Raw genomic sequence first — 24827 nt, 5'->3', positions numbered from 1 at the left:
CAGAGTAATTAATTTGATTAATTTATAAGTAATTTAGCCAAGGATGGGATGTAAATCTTTGTTTAAGAAAACAGTTGGAGGTCCAAGTCTTGGTTAAAAACTGTGTCTTGAAACCATCCAGGCCCTCCTACTGACTTGTCAGCTCTGGGTTATTTTCAGAAAACTTTACTTGAGTTCCTTAGCTTAGTTTTAAGTTTTTTCCCACAGACTTACATGGTATGTGTGAGTGGGAGAGTAAGTAGTGGCCACTTTTTAGCCGCTGTTTAGTCTAGTGTATGTATGTTTACATCTCCTCTCTGGATTTATAGGCAGCCAAGGCAAAATAAAGATTATACTCACTTGATTGAGGAGACTTTAACCCAGAGCACCTGGCAGTAGAGAGGATTTCTTTCACAAGCCTCTAATTTGTGTGTGTGATTATTATTAATGCTGTATACTTGATTAAAAAATTAAGGCACTTAGAGGAATTTCTTATATGTTTTAGAATAAAAATGTTTCAAGTTTTATTAAAAAGTTAGTTTTACAAAGTAACCTAAAGCTGAATAATCAACTTTTATTCCTTTTTTCCTGCTTGCAGTCATACTTGCTCATTGTTAAAAAGAAACGCAGAATTTGTAGCACTATATAACATAGAACATAAAAATCACCAGCAATCTCATCCCTTCCTCAGCCAGACATAACAATTTGGTATATTTTTAACCAGATATTTTTTCCTTTCTTTTTAAATAACTACTTTTTAAATGAAACATACATTACAAAGATAAGATTTTGTACCCTCCCACCCACCAGCTAGTTTAAGAACAGCATTATGAATGTTTCTCTGTGTACCTTTTACAATTGCATCTTCTCCTTCCTCTCCAAAGTTAGCTACTATCCTGAATTTGGTATTTATTATTCCTGTGCTTTTCTTTATAATTTTGTAACATGAGATATATTAAAAATATATCTGCAGACAACATTGCTTAGTTTTATATGTTTTTAACCCTTCATGTACTTGGAATAATTTTCTATGAATATACCACAGTTTATTTATCCAGACTTCTTTCAGTAGATAGGAGTTTTTTTCAGGTTTTCTTGTAGTAAGACAACACTGAATGGATTTGTACATGCAAGAGTTTCTCTAGTGTTTATATCTAAAAGTGGAATTTCTGGTACTAGGGTATGTTCACTTCTTCAGCTTTACTAAATATATTGCCTGATTATTTTCTAAAGTGGTTGAACAAATTTACAGTTTTCAGTAGTAGTGTATAATTGTTCTTTTTTTTCACATCATTGCCAACACTTGGCTATTATCAAATATCTTAAGTTTTTCAGTTTGGTGGGTCTGAAATAGTATCATTTTGTGGCTTAGATTTTCATTCCCATTATTAATGACTTTGAGCATCTTTTTATATGTTTATTGGCCACTTAATTTCTTTATCTGTGGAATGCCTGTTTATGTCTTTTGCTCAATAGAAATGATTCAACAGGTAATCTGGGTTTTGGAGTCATCAGAGAAGAAGTTTGAAATACAACAATGACTGTGCTCTAGAAAATAGACGATATGATGGAGAACTATATTAGAGAAGTAGAATCTTTTGAATCCTAGAATATCTGAAACTATAAAGTATTACTAGTAAATTTAAGAATTTAGTAGATGGGTTAACAGCAAATTAGACACAGCAGAAGCAAGAATGTATGAACTGGAAGATAAGTCAATAAAAAATATACAACTGAAACAGAGAGGAGAAAAAGATAGAAAATATATCAAAGGACATAAGCAACATATCGAATAAAGTATATGAGAGTACTTTATGTGTAGTTAGAGGCCCCTCAGGAGAAGAGAGAGAATTGGGAGAAAGCAATATTTGAAGAGATACTGACTGAGAATTTTCCAAAAGCCAAGGAGATATCAATTCGTAGATTCAAAAATACCTATGAACTCCAAGCAGGATAAGCACAAAGTAAACCATAACTAGATGCACGTAGTAAAATTGACAAAAAGTTAAAATCTTAAAGCTTTTGGAGGGGGGCAGGGTATGGATTGGGGCATATTGCTTTCAAAGAAGCAACGATAAGACTGACAGATGACTTTTTAACAAAAGTAAGGGAATTCATAAGACAGTGTAATAATATCTCTAAAGTACTAAAGAAAATAATTGCCAACCTAAAATTCTGTACCCAGTAAAAATGTTTTTCTTAAAGGGAAGTGACATAAAACTTTTCAAGCTAACAAAAATTGGGAGAGAATTTGTCATTGCAAACCTGAAGTAAAAGAAATATTTAGTGAGGTTCTTCAGGTAGAAGGAAAATGATTTCAAATGAAAGCTCTGAAATGCAGGAGAATAAAGTGCAATGGAAATTAGTTATCAGGCTAAATATAAATTTGCCTGATAATGTAAATGTAGAAAAACAACAATAACAGTATTTGTTGATTATGGGGGGAAATGCAATAAAAATCAACAAAGTCAAAAGTTTTGTCTTTGAAAGGAACCCTCCCACTCAGGAAGAGTGTTTGAGGACAAAAAGAGAATACACACTAACTACCAATATCAGGAATAAAAAGGGACAGCTGTACAGATCCCACAGACATTTAAAGAGATAAGAGGAAGATAGGAACAATTTTATGTGAATTTGAGAAACAATTTACAAAATGGACAAGAAATAGAAAATAGAAGTAGTCTTATAGCTGTTAGAGAAGTTGAATCTGTAATGAAAAACCTACACATAAAGAAGGCTTCAGGTCCAGATGGCTTCATTTGAGTTTTAGCATACATCTTAGAAAGAAATAACACTAATTGTACACAAATTATTTCAGAAAGTAGGAAGAGAGAACACTTCCCACTTTTTAAAAAAATGAGATCAGCATAACCTGGATCCTAAAATGTGACAGGACATTATGAGAACAAAGTTAACTGGTCAATCAGTCTTATGTGATGCTTGTAAGCATCACAGCCAAGTTTATTAAACAAATGCCAGGTTAGTTATTTATGACCTGAGAATAAAGGAGAAAAAAAATCATATATCAGTAGATGCAGAAAAAGTCAATACCCATTCATGATAATACTTAGAAAACTAAGAATACAGCAGAAGTTTCTTAATCTAGTAAAAGTATTTACATAAAATTTACAAAAAACTTTCTCAAAATAATAAATTTATTTTCCTGTTATCAGGAATGAGAGAAAGATTTATCCACCATTTCTTATCAACATTTTACTACAGATGTTCTAGCCAGTATAATAGGGCAAGAAAAAAAAAATAATTAGAAAGGAAAAAATAAAAACGCCATTATTTGTAGATGACACTGATGTACTTAGAAAGCCAAAAATTATCTATCTGTACGTGACCTATTAGAAATGAGTGAGTTTATTTGCTATAAAAAAGAATGAAATACTACCATTCACAACAACATGGATGGACTGAGAGAAAATTATATTAAGTGAAACAAGTCAGACACAGAAAGAGAAATACCACATGTTCTCACTTATTTGTGGGAGCTAAAACAAATAAATATATGAACAAATAAAGGGTTGGGGGGAGGGAGACAAATTAATCGCAACAATTCCTTGAACTTGTTAAGACAAATGAACAGATATGATGTGGAGGGGGGAGAGGGAGGAAGAAAAGAGGAATGGGTAAAGGGACACAAAAACCAAGTACAATGTATATTGAGAAGTTAAAATAAAAAAATAGAAATGAGTGAGTTTAGCAAGTTCTCTAGAAACAAAGTCAATGTGTAAAATTAATTTTATTTCTCTACTACAGACAATTAGAAAAATGAAGATTTAAAAACTGCCACTTGCAGTAGCATCTAAAATCAAATACCTAGAACTATATTGAAGGAATGATATTAGGCTTAGCATATAAAGAACTATGAAGTATTATCAAACAGAATTATAGAGGACCTAAGTTATTGGAGAGGTAAACCATGTTCATTGATTGAAGGATCAATATTGTAAAGACACATTGGTTTTGGCCAAATTGATCTGTAGATTGAGTACAATTTTAATCAAATCCCAGTAGACTTTTATTTTTAGCCCTGGAAATTCAGATTTATATGAAAATGCAGGAGCCAAGAATAGTTAAAATAATTTTGACGAACAGCCAAAAGTAGAAGACTTATACTATCAAATATCAAAACTTATTGTTACAAGAGTTACAGTAATTAAGACAGTGTAGTGATAATGCAAGGATAGGGAAATAAATCAGTTTAGAGCATCCAGAAACAAATACATACATATATGGATAGAGATGATGTATGACAAAGGTGATAACTGCCAAGTGATGGGGGAAAATGGTGTTTTCCGTAAATGTTACTGGGTCAGTTGGAGCTCCAGATGGGGGAAAAATCAATTTTGATCTCACACCATACACAAAACCATATGAATTATTGATCTAAATGAAGCTTCAAGAGGGTAACATAAAAGAATATCTTCATGACTGAGGCAGGCAAAAAATTTCCTAAATAGGACATAAAGAGCACTAACCAAAAAGGAATAGATGGAAAAATTTGGCCTATATTTAAATTAAGGACTTCTGCTCGTCAAAAACATCATTAAAGGAGGGATAAGGCAAGACTAGTGGAAAATAATTGCAATTTATATAACTGACAAAGGACTTACCCAGTACATATAAATATCAATAATAAAGATGAAAAATTAAGTGCCAAATGTTTGAATAAGAACTTTATAAACAAAGATATCCAAACACCATTAAAAATATTAAAATGTGTTCAAGCTCATTAATCTTTGAAAAATGCAAAATAAAATAGTAATGAGATACCACTACATAACCTGTCAGAATGGTTGAAATGAGAAAAATTGATATCACGAAGTGTTAGAAAGAATATGGAGCACTGGATCATTCACATGGAAGTATAAATTGGTGTGACTACTTTGCATACTGTTTGGCAACAAGTACTAATACTGAAATTCTTATACCCTCTAACTTAGCAGTTTGAATCATATGTGTATGTATCCAATAGAAATGCATACAAATGTGTGCCAAAAGGCATGTGTAATAATCTTCACATCAGCTTTATTTATAATACAAAACTGGAAACTGCCCAAATATCCTTCAGCAGTGGAATGAATAAATTGTATATTCATTCAGTGGAATGATATAATGTGAATGATAACTACACCAAACAACATGAGTGAATCACAAAAACAATGTTGAAGGAAGCTAGACACAAAATAATATATGCCGTACAATTTTAAGTAAAGTTCAAAGCAGTCAAAACTTATTTGTGATGTTAGAATTAGGGTAGTAATTATCTTTGGAAAAGAGTATGTGGTTACTGACTGGGAGAAGACAAACAGCAACTTTTAGGATTCCGGTAATTATCTGTTTCTTAATATGGGATGGTGGTTATGTGAGCATTTCACTTTGTGAAAATTTTTCAAAATGTCCACTTGTGATTTGGCAATTTTCTGTTCGTTATAATTCAGTAAATAAGTTAAAAAAAAAAAATAGATAATACATACCTATTGACCCAGCTATCCTACTTTGGAGTTCTGTCCTAAGGAATGAAAAGCATTTATCTTTAAAGAAATATGTGGAAGGCTTCATGAACTAACTATGTGTTGGATGATAGTGTGTTGTATTGCAGCATTGTTTGTAGTACCAAAATTGTCTGTTATTGAGAGAGTGTTGTGTAAGTCATGGAATATCCATACTGTGGAATGTTACACATTTATTTTTAAAAGATTTTTATCTGTTGACCTGGAGTTTAATTAGAAACAAACACACACACATACACAAGATATGGTGTACTGTTTGATTCCATTTCTTGTTTAAAAAAAAAAAAATACATACATACATAGTTTTTTGTATGAGCCTGGAGGAAGGAGTAGAAAAGGAATATTAACTGAGGTGAGAGCGGAATCAGTGATTGGCACAAGGGCAGTTACTGAATTTTTCTAGGTACATCTTTGTATATTAGCCATGTCTTTGATGCTGCTCTTACCACTAGTCCTTGTGACAATTTTTATTTTTATTTTTGATAGCAGACTCTTTCTTGTCTTCAGCCCCTGTTATCCTGTGATATTCAGCTAGCCTCAATCACTGATTGGGGCCATGAATGATTATGACTTACAGCAAAAAAAGAGAAGTAATAAAGTTTTTAGTGAAAATCTAGGCAATTCTTGATAATATGTGACTCAGAATTGGCAGCACATGGCTATATCCTGGGTATTGCCAAATAGGATTAAAATCACACATCAAAGTCATATAAAGTATATTTATTTCTAATATTAGGGATCTGGCTTGTTTGTTTCTTTCAAGAGGGAGCAGGAAAGTCAAATGGCTCGTCTTAAAAAACAGCAAGAAGAATTGGAACAGATGAGACTGCGTTACCTGGCTGCTGAAGAAAAAGATACAGTAAAAACTGAGCGACAAGAATTGTTGGATATAAGAAATGAATTGAACAGGTATAATAACTAAGAGATTATTTCTTGTTTCTTACAAAAGCAAAAGTTCTATTAGATCAACCTTTTAATTGGTCATTAGTCCAGGAGAGGTACAACTTCAGGTCTCTCAAGGGTAAAGTAGATCGTATTTAAAATGTAGCAGACTTATACAATAGAAAATCTATGCCAAAGACCATTACACTTTTTTTTTTTTTTTGAATGTAGCTGTGTCAAGTCTATGTAGCTCTTATGTTTCCATTCATAGTACTGGTACTTTAAAGTTTATATTTTTGTGTGACTGTTTTCAGGATTATTTCTACTGTTGATTGATTTGAATTTTGAATTACATAAAGTCTAAGAAATTTCAAATTTAGTTATATTATTAAAATCTGTAATAAAATAGCTCTTATTTATTGAGCCCTTATTGTGTCAGGAAGCTATTTAAAATGCCTTATATGCCTTATGTGCCTATCTCATTTTCTTTTTTTATCTTCAAAGCAACTCTTGAGGAAAATATTATCCCCATTTTAGAGATGAGGAAATTGAGGATTAAAAAGAGAGACTTAAATATCTTTTTCAAGGTCACACAGCCAGTAAATCGTGGAGCCAGAGTTCAAACGTGATTCCAGAAATTGCATTTTTAACTACTATGCTACACTGGGCTTCTCTGTAGTACCATGTTCATCTTAATCACAATTTAACAGTGCTTCATATTAGAAAAGAAAAGTAGTCATTAAGCAGCAGCATAAAAACAAATCAGTCTTTCTGGAGGGAAAGTCTTGGGGGAAGACTTTTTAGATTTGTTATGCAGGGACTAGCAAATTTTTTTTCAGCACTCTCTTAGTTAGCTTGGACTGCCATAAGAAAATAAGATTGACTGGGTAGCTTAAACAGAAATTTATTTTCTCACAGTTCTAGAGACTAGAAGTTCGAGATCAGGGTGCCAGCATGGTCGGTTTCTAGAGGGCCACCTTCTCACTGTGTCTTTTCGGGGGTGGCGGGGGTGTAATAGAGAAGAGAGCAAGCTCTCTGCTGTCCCTTCTTATGAGCGCCTTAATCCATGAGGGTGGTACCCTCATGTCCTCATCTAAATCTAATTATCTCCCAAACGCCCCATCTCCAAGTATCATCACATCCAAGGCTAGGACTTCAACATATAAATGGGGGGGGGGGGTACATAGTTCAGTCCATACACATTATTCCATTACATTTGACAAACTTCCATGATATCTCGATGTGTGAACTGGAAAAAAAATGCATTCACTATATTAAGTAGATTCAGAGCCGAATTAAACAACTTTACAGTAGTCCCCCATTATCCACAGTTTTCCTTTCCACAGTTTAAATTATCCACATGAACCATAGTCTCAAAATGTTAATTGGAAAATTCCAGAAATAAATGATTTGTAAATTTTAAATTGTATGCCATTCTGAGTAGTGTGATGAAACCTCACCCTGCCCCATCTCATCCTTTTGTCCAGAGTAACAGTGCTATCTGTGTTACCTGCCCATTAGTCACTTAGTAGCCATCTCCGTTACAGTCAACTGAGTGCTTAGGTTTAGTACTATCTGTGGTTTCAGGCATCCATTGGGAGTCTTGGAACGTATCCCTGTGGACAAGGGGAGACTACTGTATTCAGAAGGTAAATATCAGTTGTGAAAAGTCAGCTCTAAGTGCCATGCTGAAGGATCAATCTGTGCTACTATTGATTCTCTTTTATTCAGTAAACACCTATTTGGTATCTACAATATTGTATTTTGCCTATCAGATTCATAGGTCGTACAAAATTGAAACTTACTAATGTCTTAGTAAGATTATTAGGATTCATTTTAAATTTGTGGGGAGTTTCAAGATGGCGGCGGCTGCGGCGGCTGGCGCGGAGTAGCTGAGGTGGAAAAGGCAGCCACTGGGCCTCAGGCAGCCGGGAAACTTGTGGGCCTTCCTCTGGCCATCTCTTAAGGGAGGACTGCTGCTGCTGGCCGGTCGTGGGGGCTCAACGCCACTTTGCCCCCGGCAGGAGAGGCTGCCTCATTTACAGGCAACAGCTTTGAAGTGTGGAGCAAGAAAAGAACTGATTCTTAGCTGCAAAAGCGAGTCTTGAAACAGGGAACACGGCGCCAGGGCTGCTGTGGATGCAGCCAGGATCCCGGAGGCTGGGGCCGCACTGAAGGCGGCCAGCTGCCCTATTCAGGATTCGAGGTTTCAGGCCGGCATTAAAGAAGATTCCTGGGAGCGCCCGAGCGGCGCCGCGACTGAACAGCCCGAGGCGGCAGCACCGAGAACACGGAAGGCAACAAACCAGAGACAGAGCGAGCGCCCGACCTGGCACAGCACTGTGAGTGATCCCTGGCACAGCTCTGTTCGGGGGGTGGATGCCCACGCGGCTCTCGCCTGCACCACCAGGCCACTCACTGCCACGGTGCTGCCTCCATTTTCCCAGGTGCGGGCAGCTCCGCCCTGCTCGGCCATCACTGAGCCCATTTGCTTGGCCTGGCGCGGGGCTTTCCGGACCCTGCGGGGCCGGCCTCCTCTCCCACTCCCTCCGCGGTTCTCTGGCGGGGCTGGGGGTGTGGGGCGTCCCGACCAGTGTTGGGAGGGCTAGCAAGTACGGGCGGGCCGACTGTCACTCCACCACACCCTGGACTCCGGCCCCGGTAAACTTCCTGTTACTGGGAGGCAGATACCATCTCTGCGACCACCAGTTTGGAAAAAAGCCTAACGAATTTCTGGTTGGGAATAGTGTGGTAGGAGAGTTCCCAGGTCCGCTTGAACCTGCCGGAGACCAGGCTGCAGGCGGGCACTAGACTCGGTTTATACCGGGGGGATACAAAGGTGAACAAGACCCGAGAAAGATCTACACAGTGCTACAAAGGCACCCAGAGAGACCGGTCGTCTGTGCCTAGCAGAAACCTGGTAGACTTCCTGGGCGAGGCGGTGCTGAGCAGGGTCTTGAAGGCCCAGCTGATAGACGAGGGGTGCAGAAGACACACCCCAGCCCAGCACAGTGTGCACAGAGGGGGAAGACGTGCTGCCAGGGAGGCGGAGACTCGACAGAAACCACACACCTGGTGGGGTCGCCACTGCACGATCTAACAGCCTGGGCCAGAGCACACGGAACGGGGAGAAGTCCTGTACAGAAAGTGAAAGCTCAACAGAGATCACACACCCTGTGGTACGTGATCCACCAGCCCAGCAGAGTACAAGCTGACTAGAAAGGTGGATCCCCGGAGAAGCCCAAGACCCGAGGCAACCACACGCACAAGACACTAGAGGCCAACTGAGCAGTCACGGCGGGAGCCATACCAAATTGGCAACCACAGCAACATCCTAGTTAGTCATTAGTCTCAAACCGGTGGACTGTGAAACCCCCTGCCACAATGAATAAACACCAAAAAAAAGACACCAGAAATACAAAAAATCAAGAAAGTACACCACCAAAAGTTAATAAATCTCATACTCTAGATCCTATAGAACAAGAAGCCCTGGAAATAACTGACAAGGAATTTCGAGTGATAATTCTAAGGAAACTGAATGAGATACAAGAAAACTCAGCTAGACATCATGATGAAATGAGGAAAAGTATACAGGATCTGAAAGAGGAAATATACAAGGAAATCAATGTCCTGAAAAAAAAATGTAGCAGAACTTGCTGAACTGAAGAAGTTATTCAGCGAAATAAAAAACACAACGGAGAGTTTAACCAGCAGGCTTGTCTAAGTTGAAGAGAGAACCTCTGAACTTGAAGATGGGCTGTTTGAAATAACACAAGCAGACAAAAAGAAAGAAAAAAGAATCAAGGACATGGAAGAAAATCTGAGAGAGATATCAGACAACCTCAAGCGCTCAAATATCCGAGTCATGGGTATTCCAGAAGGGGAGGAAAATGGAGATTCCATTGAAAACATATTCAACAAAATAGTGGCAGAAAACTTCCCAGGTATAGGAAAAATCACAGATCTTCAGATCCAGGAAGCTCAACGATCTCCAAACGTATTCAACCCAAAAAGGCCTTCTCCAAGACATGTCATAGTCAAACTGGCAAAACTCAGAGACAAAGAGAGAATCTTAAAAGCTGCAAGAGAGAAGCGTCAAATCACCTATAAGGGAGCCCCAATCAGGTTAACATCAGACTTTTCATCACAAACCCTAAAAGCTAGAAAGGAATGGGATGATATTTTCAAAATACTAAAAGACAAAGATTGCCAGCCAAGAATACTCTACCCTGCAAGGCTATCCTTCCGAAATGAGGGGCAAATAGTATGTTTCTCAGACAAACAAAAACTGCGGGAGTTCACTACCACAAGACCACCCTTACAAGAAATCCTCAAGGGAGTACTGGGTTTGGTTCCTGAAAAATAACTACCACTGCCATAAAAACCTAAGAAAAATCTAAACCCGCTAGTACAATAAAAATGGCATTCATGAAGAGAAAACAAGCTAACAAAAACACTATCTACAACCTAAGGAACCAACAAACAAAGAAACCAAACAGTAAATCAGAAAGCAAGGAACAAAAGACACCTAAGACAACCAAACAACCAATAAAATGCTAGGAATAAATCAACACCTTTCAATAACAACTCTTAATGTAAAAGGCTTAAATTCCCCAATTAAAAGACACAGACTGGCTGACTGGATCAAAAAGCAGGACCCAACTATATGCTGCCTACAAGAGACCCACCTCACCCATAAAGATTCACACAGACTAAGAGTGAAAGGATGGAAAAAGATTTACCATGCAAACAGAAAAGAAAAACGAGCTGGAGTGGCTATTCTTATATCTGACAAAATAGACTTTAAACTAAAAACCATAAAAAGAGACAATGAGGGACACTACTTAATGATAAAAGGACTGATCCATCAAGAAGACATAACAATCATAAATATGTACGCACCCAATGTTGGAGCAGCCAGATTTATAAAACAAACTCTATTAGACCTAAAGAAGGAAATAGACACTAATACCATAATAGCAGGGGACCTGAACACTCCACTGTCAATATTAGACAGATCATCTAGGCAAAGAATCAGTAGAGAAACACAAGATCTAAACAAGACTCTAGACCAATTGGAATTGGCAGATATCTACAGAACATTCCACCCAACAACCTCAGAATATTCATTCTTCTCATCAGCACATGGATCATTCTCCAGGATAGATCACATATTAGGTCACAAATCAAGTCTCAATAAATTCAAAAAAATTGGAATTATCCCATGTATCTTCTCAGACCACAATGGATTAAAACTAGAAATTAATAACAAACGAAACTCTGGAAACTATACAAACACATGGAAATTAAACAGCATTCTACTTAATGACATATGGGTCCAAGAAGAAATCAAGCAGGAAATCAAAAAGTTTATTGAAACTAATGAAAACAATGATACATCATACCAAAACCTGTGGGATACTGCAAAAGCAGTATTGAGGGGAAAATTTATTGCATTAAATACTCACTTCAGAAGAATGGAAAGATGGCAAGTAAACAACCTAACACTTCACCTTAAAGAACTAGAACAACAAGAACAATCCAATCCTAAAGTTAGCAGACGGAAAGAAATCATTAAGATCAGAGCAGAACTGAATGAAATTGAAAACCAAAAAACAATTCAAAAGATCAACGAATCAAAAAGTTGGTTTTTTGAAAAGATAAATAAAATTGACAAACCATTAGCATGGCTAACAAAAAAAAGAAGAGAGAAGACTCAAATAACAAAAATTAGAAATGAAAAAGGCGATATTACAACTGATTCATCTGAAATACAAGGAATCATTCGAGACTACTATAAACAACTATACGCCAACAAATTTGAAAATCTGGAGGAAATGGATAAATTTCTGGACACACACAAGCTCCCAAAACTGAACCGTGAAGACGTAGAAAATTTGAACAGACCAATAACAATAAAAGAGATTGAAGCTGTTATCAGAAGGCTCCCAACAAAGAAAAGCCCAGGACCAGATGGATTCACAGCAGAATTTTACCAAACATTCAAAGAGGAATTGACACCGATTCTTTACAAACTATTCCAAAAGATTGAAACGGACGCAAATCTCCCAAACTCATTCTATGAAGCAAACATCATCCTGATACCAAAACCAGGTAAAGATATAACCAAAAAAGAAAACTACAGGCCGATATCCTTGATGAATATAGATGCAAAAATCCTCACTAAAATACTAGCAAACAGAATACAGCAACACATACGAAAAATTATTCATCACGATCAAGTGGGATTCATCCCAGGGATGCAAGGTTGGTTCAACATACGCAAATCAATAAATGTGATACACCATATTAATAAACTCAAACACAAGGACCATATGATCATCTCTATAGATGCTGAAAAAGCATTTGATAAAGTTCAGCACTCATTCATGACAAAGACCCTCTATAAGTTAGGTATAGACGGAAAGGATCTCAACATAATTAAAGCCATATATGCCAAACCCACTGCCAGTATCATCCTGAATGGGGAAAAGCTGAAAGCTTTTCCTTTAAGAACAGGCACTAGACAAGGATGCCCACTCTCACCACTCCTATTCAACATAGTGTTGGAAGTACTAGCCAGAGCAATCAGAGAAGAGAAGGAAATAAAGGGCATCCAGATTGGAAAAGATGAAGTCAAACTGTCCCTGTTTGCAGATGACATGATCCTATATATCGAACAGCCTAAAACCTCTGCAAAAAAACTGTTGGAATTGATAAATGATTTCAGCACAGTAGCAGGATACAAAATCAACACACAAAAATCAGTAGCATTTCTTTTCTCCAATAGTGAACATGCAGAAGGAGAAATCAAGAAAGCCTGCCCATTTACAATAGCCACCAAAAAAATAAAATACTTAGGAATTGAGTTAACCAAGGAGGTGAAAAATCTCTATAATGAGAACTACAAACCACTGCTGAGAGAAATTAGAGAGGATACAAGAAGATGGAAAGATATTCCATGCTCTTGGATTGGAAGAATCAACATAGTGAAAATGTCCATACTACCCAAAGTGATATACAAATTCAATGCAATCCCCATCAAAATTCCAAAGACATTTTTCTCAGAAATGGAAAAAACTATTCAGACATTTATATGGAACAATAAAAGACCACGAATAGCCAAAGCAATGCTGAGCAAAAAAAATAAAGCTGGAGGCATAACACTACCTGACTTTAAGCTATACTACAAAGCTATAATAACCAAAACAGTATGGTACTGGCATAAAAACAGACACACTGACCAATGGAATAGAATAGAGAATCCAGAAATCAACCCACACACTTACTGCCATCTGATCTTCGACAAAGGCACCAAGCCTATTCACTGGGGAAGGGACTGCCTCTTCAGCAAGTGGTGCTGGGATAACTGGATATCCATATGCAGGAGAATGAAACTAGATCCATACCTCTCACCGTATACTAAAATCAACTCAAAATGGATTAAGGATTTAATTATACACCCTGAGACAATAAAACTTCTTAAAGAAAACATAGGAGAAACACTTCAGGAAATAGGACTGGGCACAGACTTCATGAATACGACCCCAAAAGCACGGGCAACCAAAGGAAAAATAAACAAATGGGATTATATCAAACTAAAAAGCTTCTGCACAGCAAAAGAAACAATTAAAAGAGTTAAAAGACAACCAACAGAGTGGGAGAAAATATTTGCAAAATATACATCTGACAAAGGATTAATATCCAGAATATATAAGGAACTCAAACAACTTTACAAGAAGAAAACAAGCAACCCAATTAAAAAATGGGCAAAAGAGCTAAGTAGGCATTTCTCTAAGGAAGATATCCAAATGGCCAACAGACATATGAAAAAATGCTCAACATCACTCAGCATCCGGGAAATGCAAATCAAAACCACATTGAGATACCATCTAACCCCAGTTAGGATGGCTAAAATCCAAAAGACTATGAACGATAAATGCTGGCGAGGCTGCGGAGAAAAAGGAACTCTCATACATTGTTGGTGGGACTGCAAAATGGTGCAGCCTCTATGGAAAATGGTATGGAGGTTCCTTAAACAATTGCAAATAGATCTACCATACGACCCAGCCATCCCACTGTTGGGAATATACCCAGAGGAATGGAAATCATCAAGTCGAAGGTATACCTGTTCCCCAATGTTCATCGCAGCACTCTTTACAATAGCCAAGAGTTGGAACCAGCCCAAATGCCCATCATCAGATGAGTGGATACGGAAAATGTGGTACATCTACACAATGGAATACTACTCAGCTATAAAAACGAATGAAATACTGCCATTTGCAACAACATGGATGGACCTTGAGAGAATTATATTAAGTGAAACAAGTCAGGCACAGAAAGAGAAATACCACATGTTCTCACTTATTGGAGGGAGCTAAAAATTAATATATAAATTCACACACACACATACACACACACACACACAAACCGGGTGGGGGGGGAAGAAGATATAACAACCACAATTATTTGAAGTTGATACAACAAGCAAACAGAAAGGACATTGTTGGGGGGGGGGGGGAGGGAGAAGGGAGGGAGGTTTTGGTGATGGGGAGCAATAATCAGCTACAATGTATATCGACAAAATAAAATTAAAAAAAAAATAAAAATAAAAAAAAATAAAATAAATAAAATGAAATAAATAAATAAATAAATAAAAAAGATTATTAGGATTCAGAGAGAATTTAAGTCAACAAGATGAAATGTATTAGAGATAAAAGCAGAGTTCACTGTATAAGTTATAAGAAAAATCACTTATGTGATAGGTAAGACATAATAAAACAGTTTATGTGATGAAACCTAGGAGGATTTAAGTGGCTACTGATAACAGTGTGACTTGGCTGCCAAAGAGTCAGTGTAGATAGGGACATTCATAGAAATAATGTTCAGTATTCAGCATTGATAAAATCACCTCTGGGGTGTTCTTAGGAATGTGCACACTCTTTAAGGGAAATCAGCTACCTAGAGAGCTTCCGATGGAATGTGAGCAGGACAGTAAGGGACTATATATCATTTCATCCAAAAAGTAGTTAGCAGAGTGAGGGATATTGAACTTAGAGAAGGGAACTCTTAGGCAAAGTGGTAGATAGCTGTCTTTAAATATTTGCAGGGCTACCATATTAAAAAGGAAGGATATAGGCGTCTTCTCTTGGCAGAATCATAGCCAATTATTGGAGCGTATGAAGAGGCATACCGAGTTCAATATAAGAAGGAACTTTCCAACAGAATAGTTCTACAAAGCAGGAGGTTCCTAGTGGTGGGAAGTGTACAGTGTACTCCAGACATAGCATTTGTCAGGAATCTTATCAAAGTTTCATTTGATAACTTTATGGGTTTCTTCAGCTACCGGGGCCTAAAATTCTATTGTGATCATGACTGATGATTTGTATTTTAGTAGAGATTTGGTAGGGATAATCTATCAGTTGTGTAAAAATTGTATTTGGCCTTCATGCATAAACAGATGATGTGCTAAAAGGAAATGGTTAAACTTTCTGGAAAATAGTTTCACATTGAGAATCATTAATTTGCCCAGAGGATCCTTCCCTCAAGGTAGCTATAAGAATTAGGGTAGGGGAAACTATTCAGAAGTCTGCCCTTACCCCGCCACATGAGTCGTTCAAATTCAAAGGGAGGATTTGATTCCAGTATCTCATTAACCACTTGATTTCTCACCCAGGGCCCATAGCACAGTGCTCCTCACTGTTTAGCCTTTTTTTTCTTTGAACAGTTGAAGATATTTGGCATCATTCTTGGACTGTATACTTCAGTTTCCTTTTCTTTTGTGAGGAATTGCAGGAGTTTCATGTTTCAGAGGGCTGTCTGAACAAAGGAAAGTATACACTGCACCCTCTGGGGCCCAGTCCTCCTGGTCTATCAGAGCAAGACTCACTGCCTTACTGCTTCTTCCTCTCTCTCACCTTATGTGCAGATCAGAAGTGGACTTGCTTCTCATTGGCTTACTTACTGTGAAGCCCATCTCAAAGCAGGGGCTTAGATTCAACTGTTGTATCTTACTTATCAAAACAAAGTTTTAGGAATAGTTGCAATTAAGACATTTTCGTAGCCAGTTACATAGAGAAGTATATATCTGAATTGTATCTTAATTGTACTTTATATCTTAATTGCATTCTAAATTAAATTAAAACATCTTCCATATCCAAGCTTAGTGTTACTATTATGCAGTAAGTGTACTAAGTATTATTACCTCTCCATTTTTAAGGCAGTGTAAACAATGACATTCGATTGGAAATACCTAAATTCCAGGCCAGCACCTGCTTTCCTTTCTTCATCTCCACACGAGATCATCACAAACATAACTTGAAGATATGTGTACAAAACTTTAGCATATACATGCCCTTTGAACCAGACATTCACATTTATAGAATTTTACTTTCTATGATTAATTACAGATATAAGCACCATAATGGTAGGGACTTTTCTTCATGATTCACTGCAGTATCCCCAAAACCTGTTTGGCACAAATAAATATTTGTTGAGTGAATTTAGAAAAAAAATTTATTTTCAAAATAACAGTAACAACAAAAGTTTAATAACCTAAAGATCGGTAATAAAGGATGATTAAATGATGGTACATTCAAGAATACTGGATGACGTAGGAAAACATCTGCTATATAAATAAGTGGAAAAAGTTTATAGCATTGTATATATTATATCACTATTTTTTTAGAAAAATACATATTTTTAAAGTATTTACTTTTTTTATTGAAAAGAAATACAGAAAAATGTTACTCAGATTGGTTATCTGTGGATAAGATTACAGATGATTTTAATTTTCTTCCTTGCACAGCTCCAAAATTTCTACAGATTTTAAGTATTTTATAATTAGAAAAGCAAGTATTGTTTTAACAACTGCCTTTTATAAACATGCTTTCTCCACCTAGCCAAGTGGAACATTGGTTTTTGTTTGTTCCTTCCTGAAAATATTACTAAGAACTTATTTTACCGTCGAATCACTTTGTTTTTAAATAGTGCTGTTAAAAAAACCAAACCAGTATTTATTTCCTGCTAGAGTGTATTTGTTCTCGACTTCTCAGGTTAAGACAACAAGAACAAATACAGTACCAGGATTCCAGAGAGATTGCAAGTGGAAAAACGGATGGCCCACATGGCAATGCATTGGAAGAAGGTTTGGACGATTATCTGACTCGCCTAATAGAAGAAAGGGATACTTTGATGAGAACGGGTGTGTATAATCACGAAGATCGAATAATAAGTGAACTTGACCGACAGATCAGAGAGGTTTTGGCAAAAAACAGTGCCAGTAATTAATAATATTTGGAAAATCTTTATAAAGACTCCAGGTCTAAATTTTAATTTCATTGTAAAACTCTCAAAAGTGGGGGAAATGGATGTTTTAGAATGCTATTTTCAATTTTTTATAAGCAAAATTTTGTATGTTATTGTATAGTATTTATTTACTTTATGCTACCTCTCCCACGCTGGTTTTGTTTGTAATTACATCTTATATGCTCATTTTAAATGACTTTTCAGTGTTTCTCATAGTTTATAATCTGATGGCTAACTTTCAAAACAGCTTTTCACTAAGTTTGTTTTTAGAGAAATAACTACAGTCATTTCCAGTTACATGGTTTTTCACGTTGAGCCAATAGAGTACCTGTTGCACTTTAAAAATGCTGTGTCCTGTTCCATTTGAATGTAGATATCTTAAAAGCTGAGACCAACTGCAAATGTAACCAGTTTTGTTTAACTCATTTTAGATGATCTGACAAGTTTGAAAACAGTGGGTCAGTGCAGAGAAGCCATATAACAAGACAAATTAGTCATTTATTTAAATAAAGTTAATACAGATTAAACTTGTTTCAAGGGCTATTGAATTTTCAAATTTTCAGCGTACTCTTAAGAATGTGAAGTAATAGCTTTGTCAGTCTCCTGCTGAATATTGCATTGTTTTCTTTTGTTAAAATTAGAGGTTTCTTTTTATTTTCCAGTGATAGTAATATTAGCTGTTAAACCCTCTGTAATAAAACATGGAAACAGACACAAAAAGCCTTTAGCTGAAGAAAGAGTGAAAACAACTATTTTTCACTCCCCCTGATTTCAGTCAATCTTTTTCAAAAGTACATGAGGTTAGTTATTGGATTTATGTACTGCCTTGTCCATATAAACTTTTAAGAGTTTTTTTAACATCGTATTCTTCAGAGCCAGCATTTGTCCTCAAAGCAACACTTTCCACCTCCTTTACAAAGTATTGAAAAACTTTATTAGTAAATTCACAGAATAGGTTGTCTTAAAATATATGTAGTTTAAAAATTCTAATTCTCAAATATAACAAATTTAAGTATATATTTTTGGGAGTATATACCGTTTACTGATAACTCCTATAAAATCGGAATAGGATATTTGGTAACATTAAATTAATTTTCTGTCATTTTCAACAAGGTATGTTTCTAGTTTGGGAAATTAAAGTCCCTAGATACATTATATGTGTTTTTTCCAGTGTTAATCTTCTAAAAACAACCCAGCAGTAAAAAACAGAGAAATTATTGAATGGGAGAATAATGAATCTGTGAATCAGAGAAGAAATTTGAAATATTAATTATGGTTAGATATTTTCTCTCATTGATTTTTGTGCCACATGAATGGAATAGAAGTATTCTTTTTGTTTTGGAAGGTCTGGGGTAAAATAGTGTGATTGTTCACCATCAGTTGCATTGTGTGCTGCCTGTGACTGTTTTCAAACACTAGAGGGGGCCTTAGATTTAAAGAAACGAAAAGGAGTTTTCTAAAATGGATGTGTGGTTTATTTTGCCGTCCATAAAGCGATCTTTTGCCTATTGTAATTTAACAAATAAAATCATAATTTTATGCACTTTGAGTTCTTGACCAGTATGTTACTTTTGTTTCTAAACAGTGTGACCAGAGTATTCAGAGCCCTTCTCGTTTCGTCACTGTATTTTTGTATTTTCTCAAGTGCTTATGTTTCAGATACTTTTATATGTCTTAAAATTAGGAAAGTCTGAAATTTTAACACTCTTTTGTAGTCCTTCAGCAACAGCCATTCCATTTGTAAGTAGCATTTAACATATTTACACTGATCACTTTACTAAAGTATTGTCAATGCCTGGAGTAAACTAGTATAACCACAGTACGTAAACGAGTGGGTACGTGGGTGGGTGGGTGAATAAGTTTCCTAATTACTACATATAACAGGAGAACTTTCATTAAATATCTTAAAGTGAAATAAAATTTATCTTTAAAATTGCTATGATTATTTTTCATGGAGAAAGTCTAGTTCCCATGTCAAAGGTTGGCATGTACTGCATAGGAGGGGTATATCATGTCTGTCAGGTATATCTAATGCCATGTCTGTATAAACTTGAAGAGCTCCTGTGCAGGTATATCCCAGTAATTTCTACCTGGACCTGAGTTCCTGTGGCTTCAAGTAGATGTGGGACTTTGAGTGTGATTTAAAGGGACATAACAGGGGGACTGCTGAGGGGGAAACAATCTAGTCTGACCAGATGATTTTCTCCTCTACTTACTGTCCTGTCCACATACTGCCCAAACTGAATCCGAGTTCACAGATTGCCCTAGTATATGAGGGGTCTTCAGAAAGTATATGGAAGAATTTGTGTTATCTTTCAATTGTATTTTCCACAAACGTTTTGAAGTACCCTAGTAAATTGCTTATCTATACTTACTTCAAGATGGACTAACCTGGTTCTTACAGTCTATAAGAAGGGTCCTCTGGTACCTACATATGGACTTTTAAAGTATGGTTTCACTGCTACTGTGTCTAGCTTGACTAGCTACCCATCTTGATTTTTATAAATTATGTTGGACCTTTGATTTTTAAAATTAATGTAATTTTGATTTTTAAAAATTTGACTTTACAAATTAATGTAATTCATATACCATAAAAATAACCATTTTAAACTATACGATTTAGGGGTTTTTTTGTATATTCACAACATTGTGCAACCATCACCACTGTCTAAAATATTTTCACCACCCCAAAAATATTCTCACACCACCTTTGTACCCATTAGCACTCACTCCTCATTCTTTGCTACCCCAGCCCCTGGCAACCATTAATCTACTTTGTGTCTCTGTGAATTTGCCTATTCTGGGCATTTCATATAAATGGAATCCCAAATTTAGTGTTTAGAATTGAAAATATTAGAAAACCTAAACTGATTTTTCAATGATTAGTTTCTATGGTATATAACCTTTTATCAGATGTTGAAATAAGTGATACAAAGGTACAACCTAAAGGCATAACATTCATCAAAAGTTAAGAATAGAGCTCAACTCTTCTTTTATCTATCACCTATTAAAAGAATTGACCAAAAGTAATAGTGGAAAGTAGATAACATTCTTTTGTCACTTCTCTCTGAGCAATTCTGGTGCTGGAAATGGATTATTGACTCATGGCATGTATCATGCCATTGGTATCTTATCGAAATGCATGCTTTTCCATGTTTTGTGGAGTTTGGGGAAAACAGGAAACACAGTCAGCCAGAACAGAAGGTCTGTGAGGGCAGAGACTGGGTCTATATTTTCGGCCATATTCCAGAACTAAAATAGTGTCTGCCATATGTAGACACTCAAATATTTGCTAAATTCATAAAGAAATAAGTGAAGAAAAGATTGTGTATGGTCTGCCTGTCAAAACAGACAAAAAATTTTGATGACCGAGGTGTTGAGAAAATAGGTACCCCTGGCCTCACGGACAGGTTATGAACTTGTGGCCTGACTTCCCAGGCCCTATTGAAATTGAGGGGTTTTGTTTGTTGCATTGTTTTTGCTTTAAAAGAAGTTTGCTTTAAGTTCTCGGAGACAGAAAGTAGAATACAGGTTATCAGGGACTTGAGGGGAATGGGGAAGCTGCTATTTAATGGGTACAGAGTTTCTGTTTGGGGTGAAGAAAAAGTTCTAGATGATGGATAGTGAAATCATTGCACAGCATTGTGAGCACACTTAATGCCACTGAATTGTATAATTAAAATTATTAAAATGGTAAATTTTATGTTATATTTTATCACAATTTTTTAAGAAGTTTGCTTCAAATTCTGCCTCAAATCGCCCTACTCAGTGTTCTCATGCTGTACATTTTTTGAACAAGGGTCGCCTGTCAAGGCATTCCTGAAGATACTATCTTGTCATTCCTTGATTATAGGAATGGATCAAAGATGCTTCATTATATATTTGTACACTTTGTTAAAATCTGAAATTAGTGAAAACTAATGGCTACTTTAAAATCCCGGACTCTGGGCCGGCCCGTGGCTCACTCGGGAGAGTGCGGTGCTGATAACACCAAGGCCCCGGGTTCGGATCCCATATACGGATGGCCGGTTCGCTCACTGGCTGAGTGTGGTGCTGACAACACCAAGTCAAGGGTTAAGATCCCCTTACCGGTCATCTTTAAAAAAAAAAAAAAAAAAAAAAAAAAAATCCCGGACTCTAAAGGTAAATTGAAGTATAATTGAAACTTAAGATCGTAATGCTTTTGTGTTTTGTAAAATTAGGATCTTTTTATTTTTAAAAAAAGAATGACAATAAAAGACCAAAAAACACTGTTCTATTAATTTAGCAGATAGTCCAGACCATGAATGTAAATTGAGAGTTGTTTTTTTAAAAAAAAACACAACAGATTACTAGTTCTCTAAATTAGGTTTCATGTCTACATCTTTTTCTTGGTAGTAGGTAGTCTCACTGTTGGTTGATGATCTTATTATCTGGGAAAGTGATTTGCGTGGGAATGTAAAAGTCTGCCTGAATAATTTTTAATTATGACTTGAAAATTTAAATCCATCTTTGATATTTGTGTTTTGGCAATTGTGGCCCAGCCCTCGGAGCCTAGACTTTTCAGCACGCACTTTTCTGCCACCTGCTCTAGCACACAATTATGCTTCTCCCTAGCCAGTGGGACTCTGCTTCCGTGACTCGGGAGACATTTGTAATTCATCAATTTGGGTGTAAATGGGGAAATAGAGACAGAATTGCTTAAGTACCTGAAATTTTCACTGAAACCAAAAGAACTATTTTGCTCGCTGATTATGTTATATAACCTGTGTTTGGCATCAAATTAGAATCCACTATTGTTAGGAATGTAACTGTAGAAAGGCTGTTACGTACTTAAATCTCATTTTATTTGCTTCTCTGGGGGTTGTCTTAGTGTTTTCATTAGAAATGTTTTTACAGATGTAGGCTCTTCAGATATGAAGTTGCTGAAGTGGAGATTCAGAAGTTTAGCTTTCAGATTGAAGGGGGATGGAAATCTGTTTAGAAAGATTAATTTATAGATAAATAATTTACTTACTCTGATATGTTAATGTACAATATCCCTAGAGGCTTTTAAAAATGTAGTCATTACATTCTTAAGGTTTCTAAGAATGTTAAGCCTGTCATTCATAATAGGAGAGAACTAAAACAGGGCCCATTTATAATTTCTTCTTGGAAACATTTCACCCACAAATTCGTAGACAAATATTTTTTCTTTCCCAAATACCATGTCTGATAGTTGGACAGCACAGCTCTTTTCTTGATTAACATGTTAAGTAGTCAAAAGCATGCAAATACATTGGATGAGTGCTGAATTTTCTCCAGTAGTTTAGATTAAAATTCGGCTAGAGCAAACAAAATATTACTGCAAAATCCTATTTTGACATTATTGTAAACTTTAGTGAATGTCAACCCACAGTGAGAGTGTATGTCTAGTAGGTTGCGATACATTACTCAATTCTTCAGCAAATTCTCATATTAGTGAATAGATTGAGCAGAATTAAAAGCATTATCAAATCACTGGTTTCATTTCTGTGACTTCTTTCTGTAAACTGCAAAGATGAGAAAGATTTAGTTACTAAAACTTCCATGTTTTCTTGAGAGAAATTCTGAATCTCAAGCAAGTCTATTATTGCATTACTTGAGTTCAGTTTAGATTGCGAGCAAAATGTGATGCCCCAAAGATGGGGCGTCAAATCAAGAATTTGAGGCGTTAATATTCAGCATATGTCTTTAGTCATCCTGTTTAGATTGGAGGAGACAGGAGGATACTTCAAAAAGTTCATGGAAAATTGAATTAAATGATAATACAGATCCTTCCGTGAACCTTTCAAAGACCCCTCCTGGTGTGGCAGACTGATTGGTGTATTCACACGTTTGTTGCCTGGAGGAAAGAAATTTCCATTCCTGATTTAGATTCATTGTTGACAGATGAGATTAATGGTCTTGTCTTAATTTCTGGCAGAAGTTTATTTAGGTAACTAACTGAAATTTGTAAAATTTTCACAAAGAAAATAAAGGTACCAAATAGGAAATAGCTGTGTAAATAGTTTTCAGAAGTAATTTAGCCCACAGACCTTTTTCTTTTTGCCAGTAAAAATTGCATTTGCAAGTCCACATTTAGCCTACCATCTTTTTCTCTACTCAGTCCTCATTTCTTTCTCTTCTATTTCCCTGTGAATGGATAAGAATCCACCAGGAACAAATGATACCCAAAATTTGTCTTAAGATTCTTCAGAAAACCTTCAGAGAGAGAGACAGACACAGAGAGAAAGAAGGAGAGGACAGAGAGAGAAGACAGAGACAAAAAGAACTCATAGCCCAATTTTCCTGTGGTTTACGCTTTCCTTTTCTTTCTAAGGTCTTTAAAGTTATCCTATGGTTCCACTGGTTCTACTGTTTATCTCATATTATCACTTGAACCTCAGTGTCATTATTCAGATCTATCTGAACATGTATGTGAACCCAGCAGTACAAATATGCAGGAGAAGCAATTGTCAACGTAGTATGCTCTGGCCTTATTCTTGGAATTTGAAATTTGCTATATATGTACAGTAGGCATTTTAATGCTACCTTCAGTGTATATACATATTTAGCTAACTCGCAATGATGTGCCCTTCTGCCAAATGAAAAAGAATAATCTGCCTGTTTTACTGAGAACAAGTAAATTGAGGAATTTATCCATTCAAACAAAATATATATTTAGCAACCATATGGGTGTGTTTTATTTAGTATAAATTTTTATATAGTTATATATAAAGCATTGCTGTTGTTCTATTGTGGTATCTAGGAGAGAGATTTACACCCTTCTTTGTTATTAATAAATTGTGAAGGTGTTGTTGGGCCTCCAGTGCCTTCATGTAATCAATAAATAAAGAATAAATAAAACACCATACCTGCATTTTCCTTTTTCTCAGTCTTTATCTACATTATCTACCTTTCCCAGTGTTCTATGGATAGCTTCAGTTGCTGTGATGCAGAGTATACAAAACAGTTTCTGGTCACAGTATTACTATTAAAAGCTCTAATTATGCATGTAAATTATTTTTTGTCAAAACAGACTTTTTCAAATTCAGTAAGAGTATTTGGATACTAAATATGCTACTAAAAGTTATCAAACCTGTTTTTAACTGGAGGAGCAATTTATGTCATAAACTACATCGGATTAGCTGCTAGTCA

At 36.1% G+C, this 24827-nt stretch overlaps 1 protein-coding gene across 6 annotated transcripts in view; it reads left to right on the top strand.

Annotated features, from left to right (window-relative positions):
* The window catches only part of CEP120 (centrosomal protein 120), a 74178-nt gene extending 54952 nt beyond the window's left edge, over positions 1-19226 (top strand). For 5 of the 6 annotated variants that reach the window (XM_063086809.1, XM_063086812.1, XM_063086811.1 and 2 more), the window contains 2 exons: positions 6265-6410; positions 17438-19226. In XM_063086809.1, the coding sequence (XP_062942879.1) occupies positions 6265-6410; positions 17438-17672 (381 nt within the window). In that variant the 3' untranslated portion in view covers positions 17673-19226. Of the gene's footprint in view, positions 1-6264; positions 6411-7970; positions 8033-17437 lie in introns of all 6 variants that reach the window. The other variant, XM_063086810.1, reaches the window with a different exon arrangement.
* The last annotated feature ends 5601 nt before the right edge of the window (positions 19227-24827 follow it).

The sequence above is a fragment of the Cynocephalus volans genome, chromosome 2, assembly GCF_027409185.1.
Source record: "Cynocephalus volans isolate mCynVol1 chromosome 2, mCynVol1.pri, whole genome shotgun sequence".
In the NCBI taxonomy this organism is placed as follows: Eukaryota; Metazoa; Chordata; class Mammalia; order Dermoptera; family Cynocephalidae; genus Cynocephalus; species Cynocephalus volans.
This window is presented reverse-complemented; position numbering and strand designations above follow the sequence as displayed.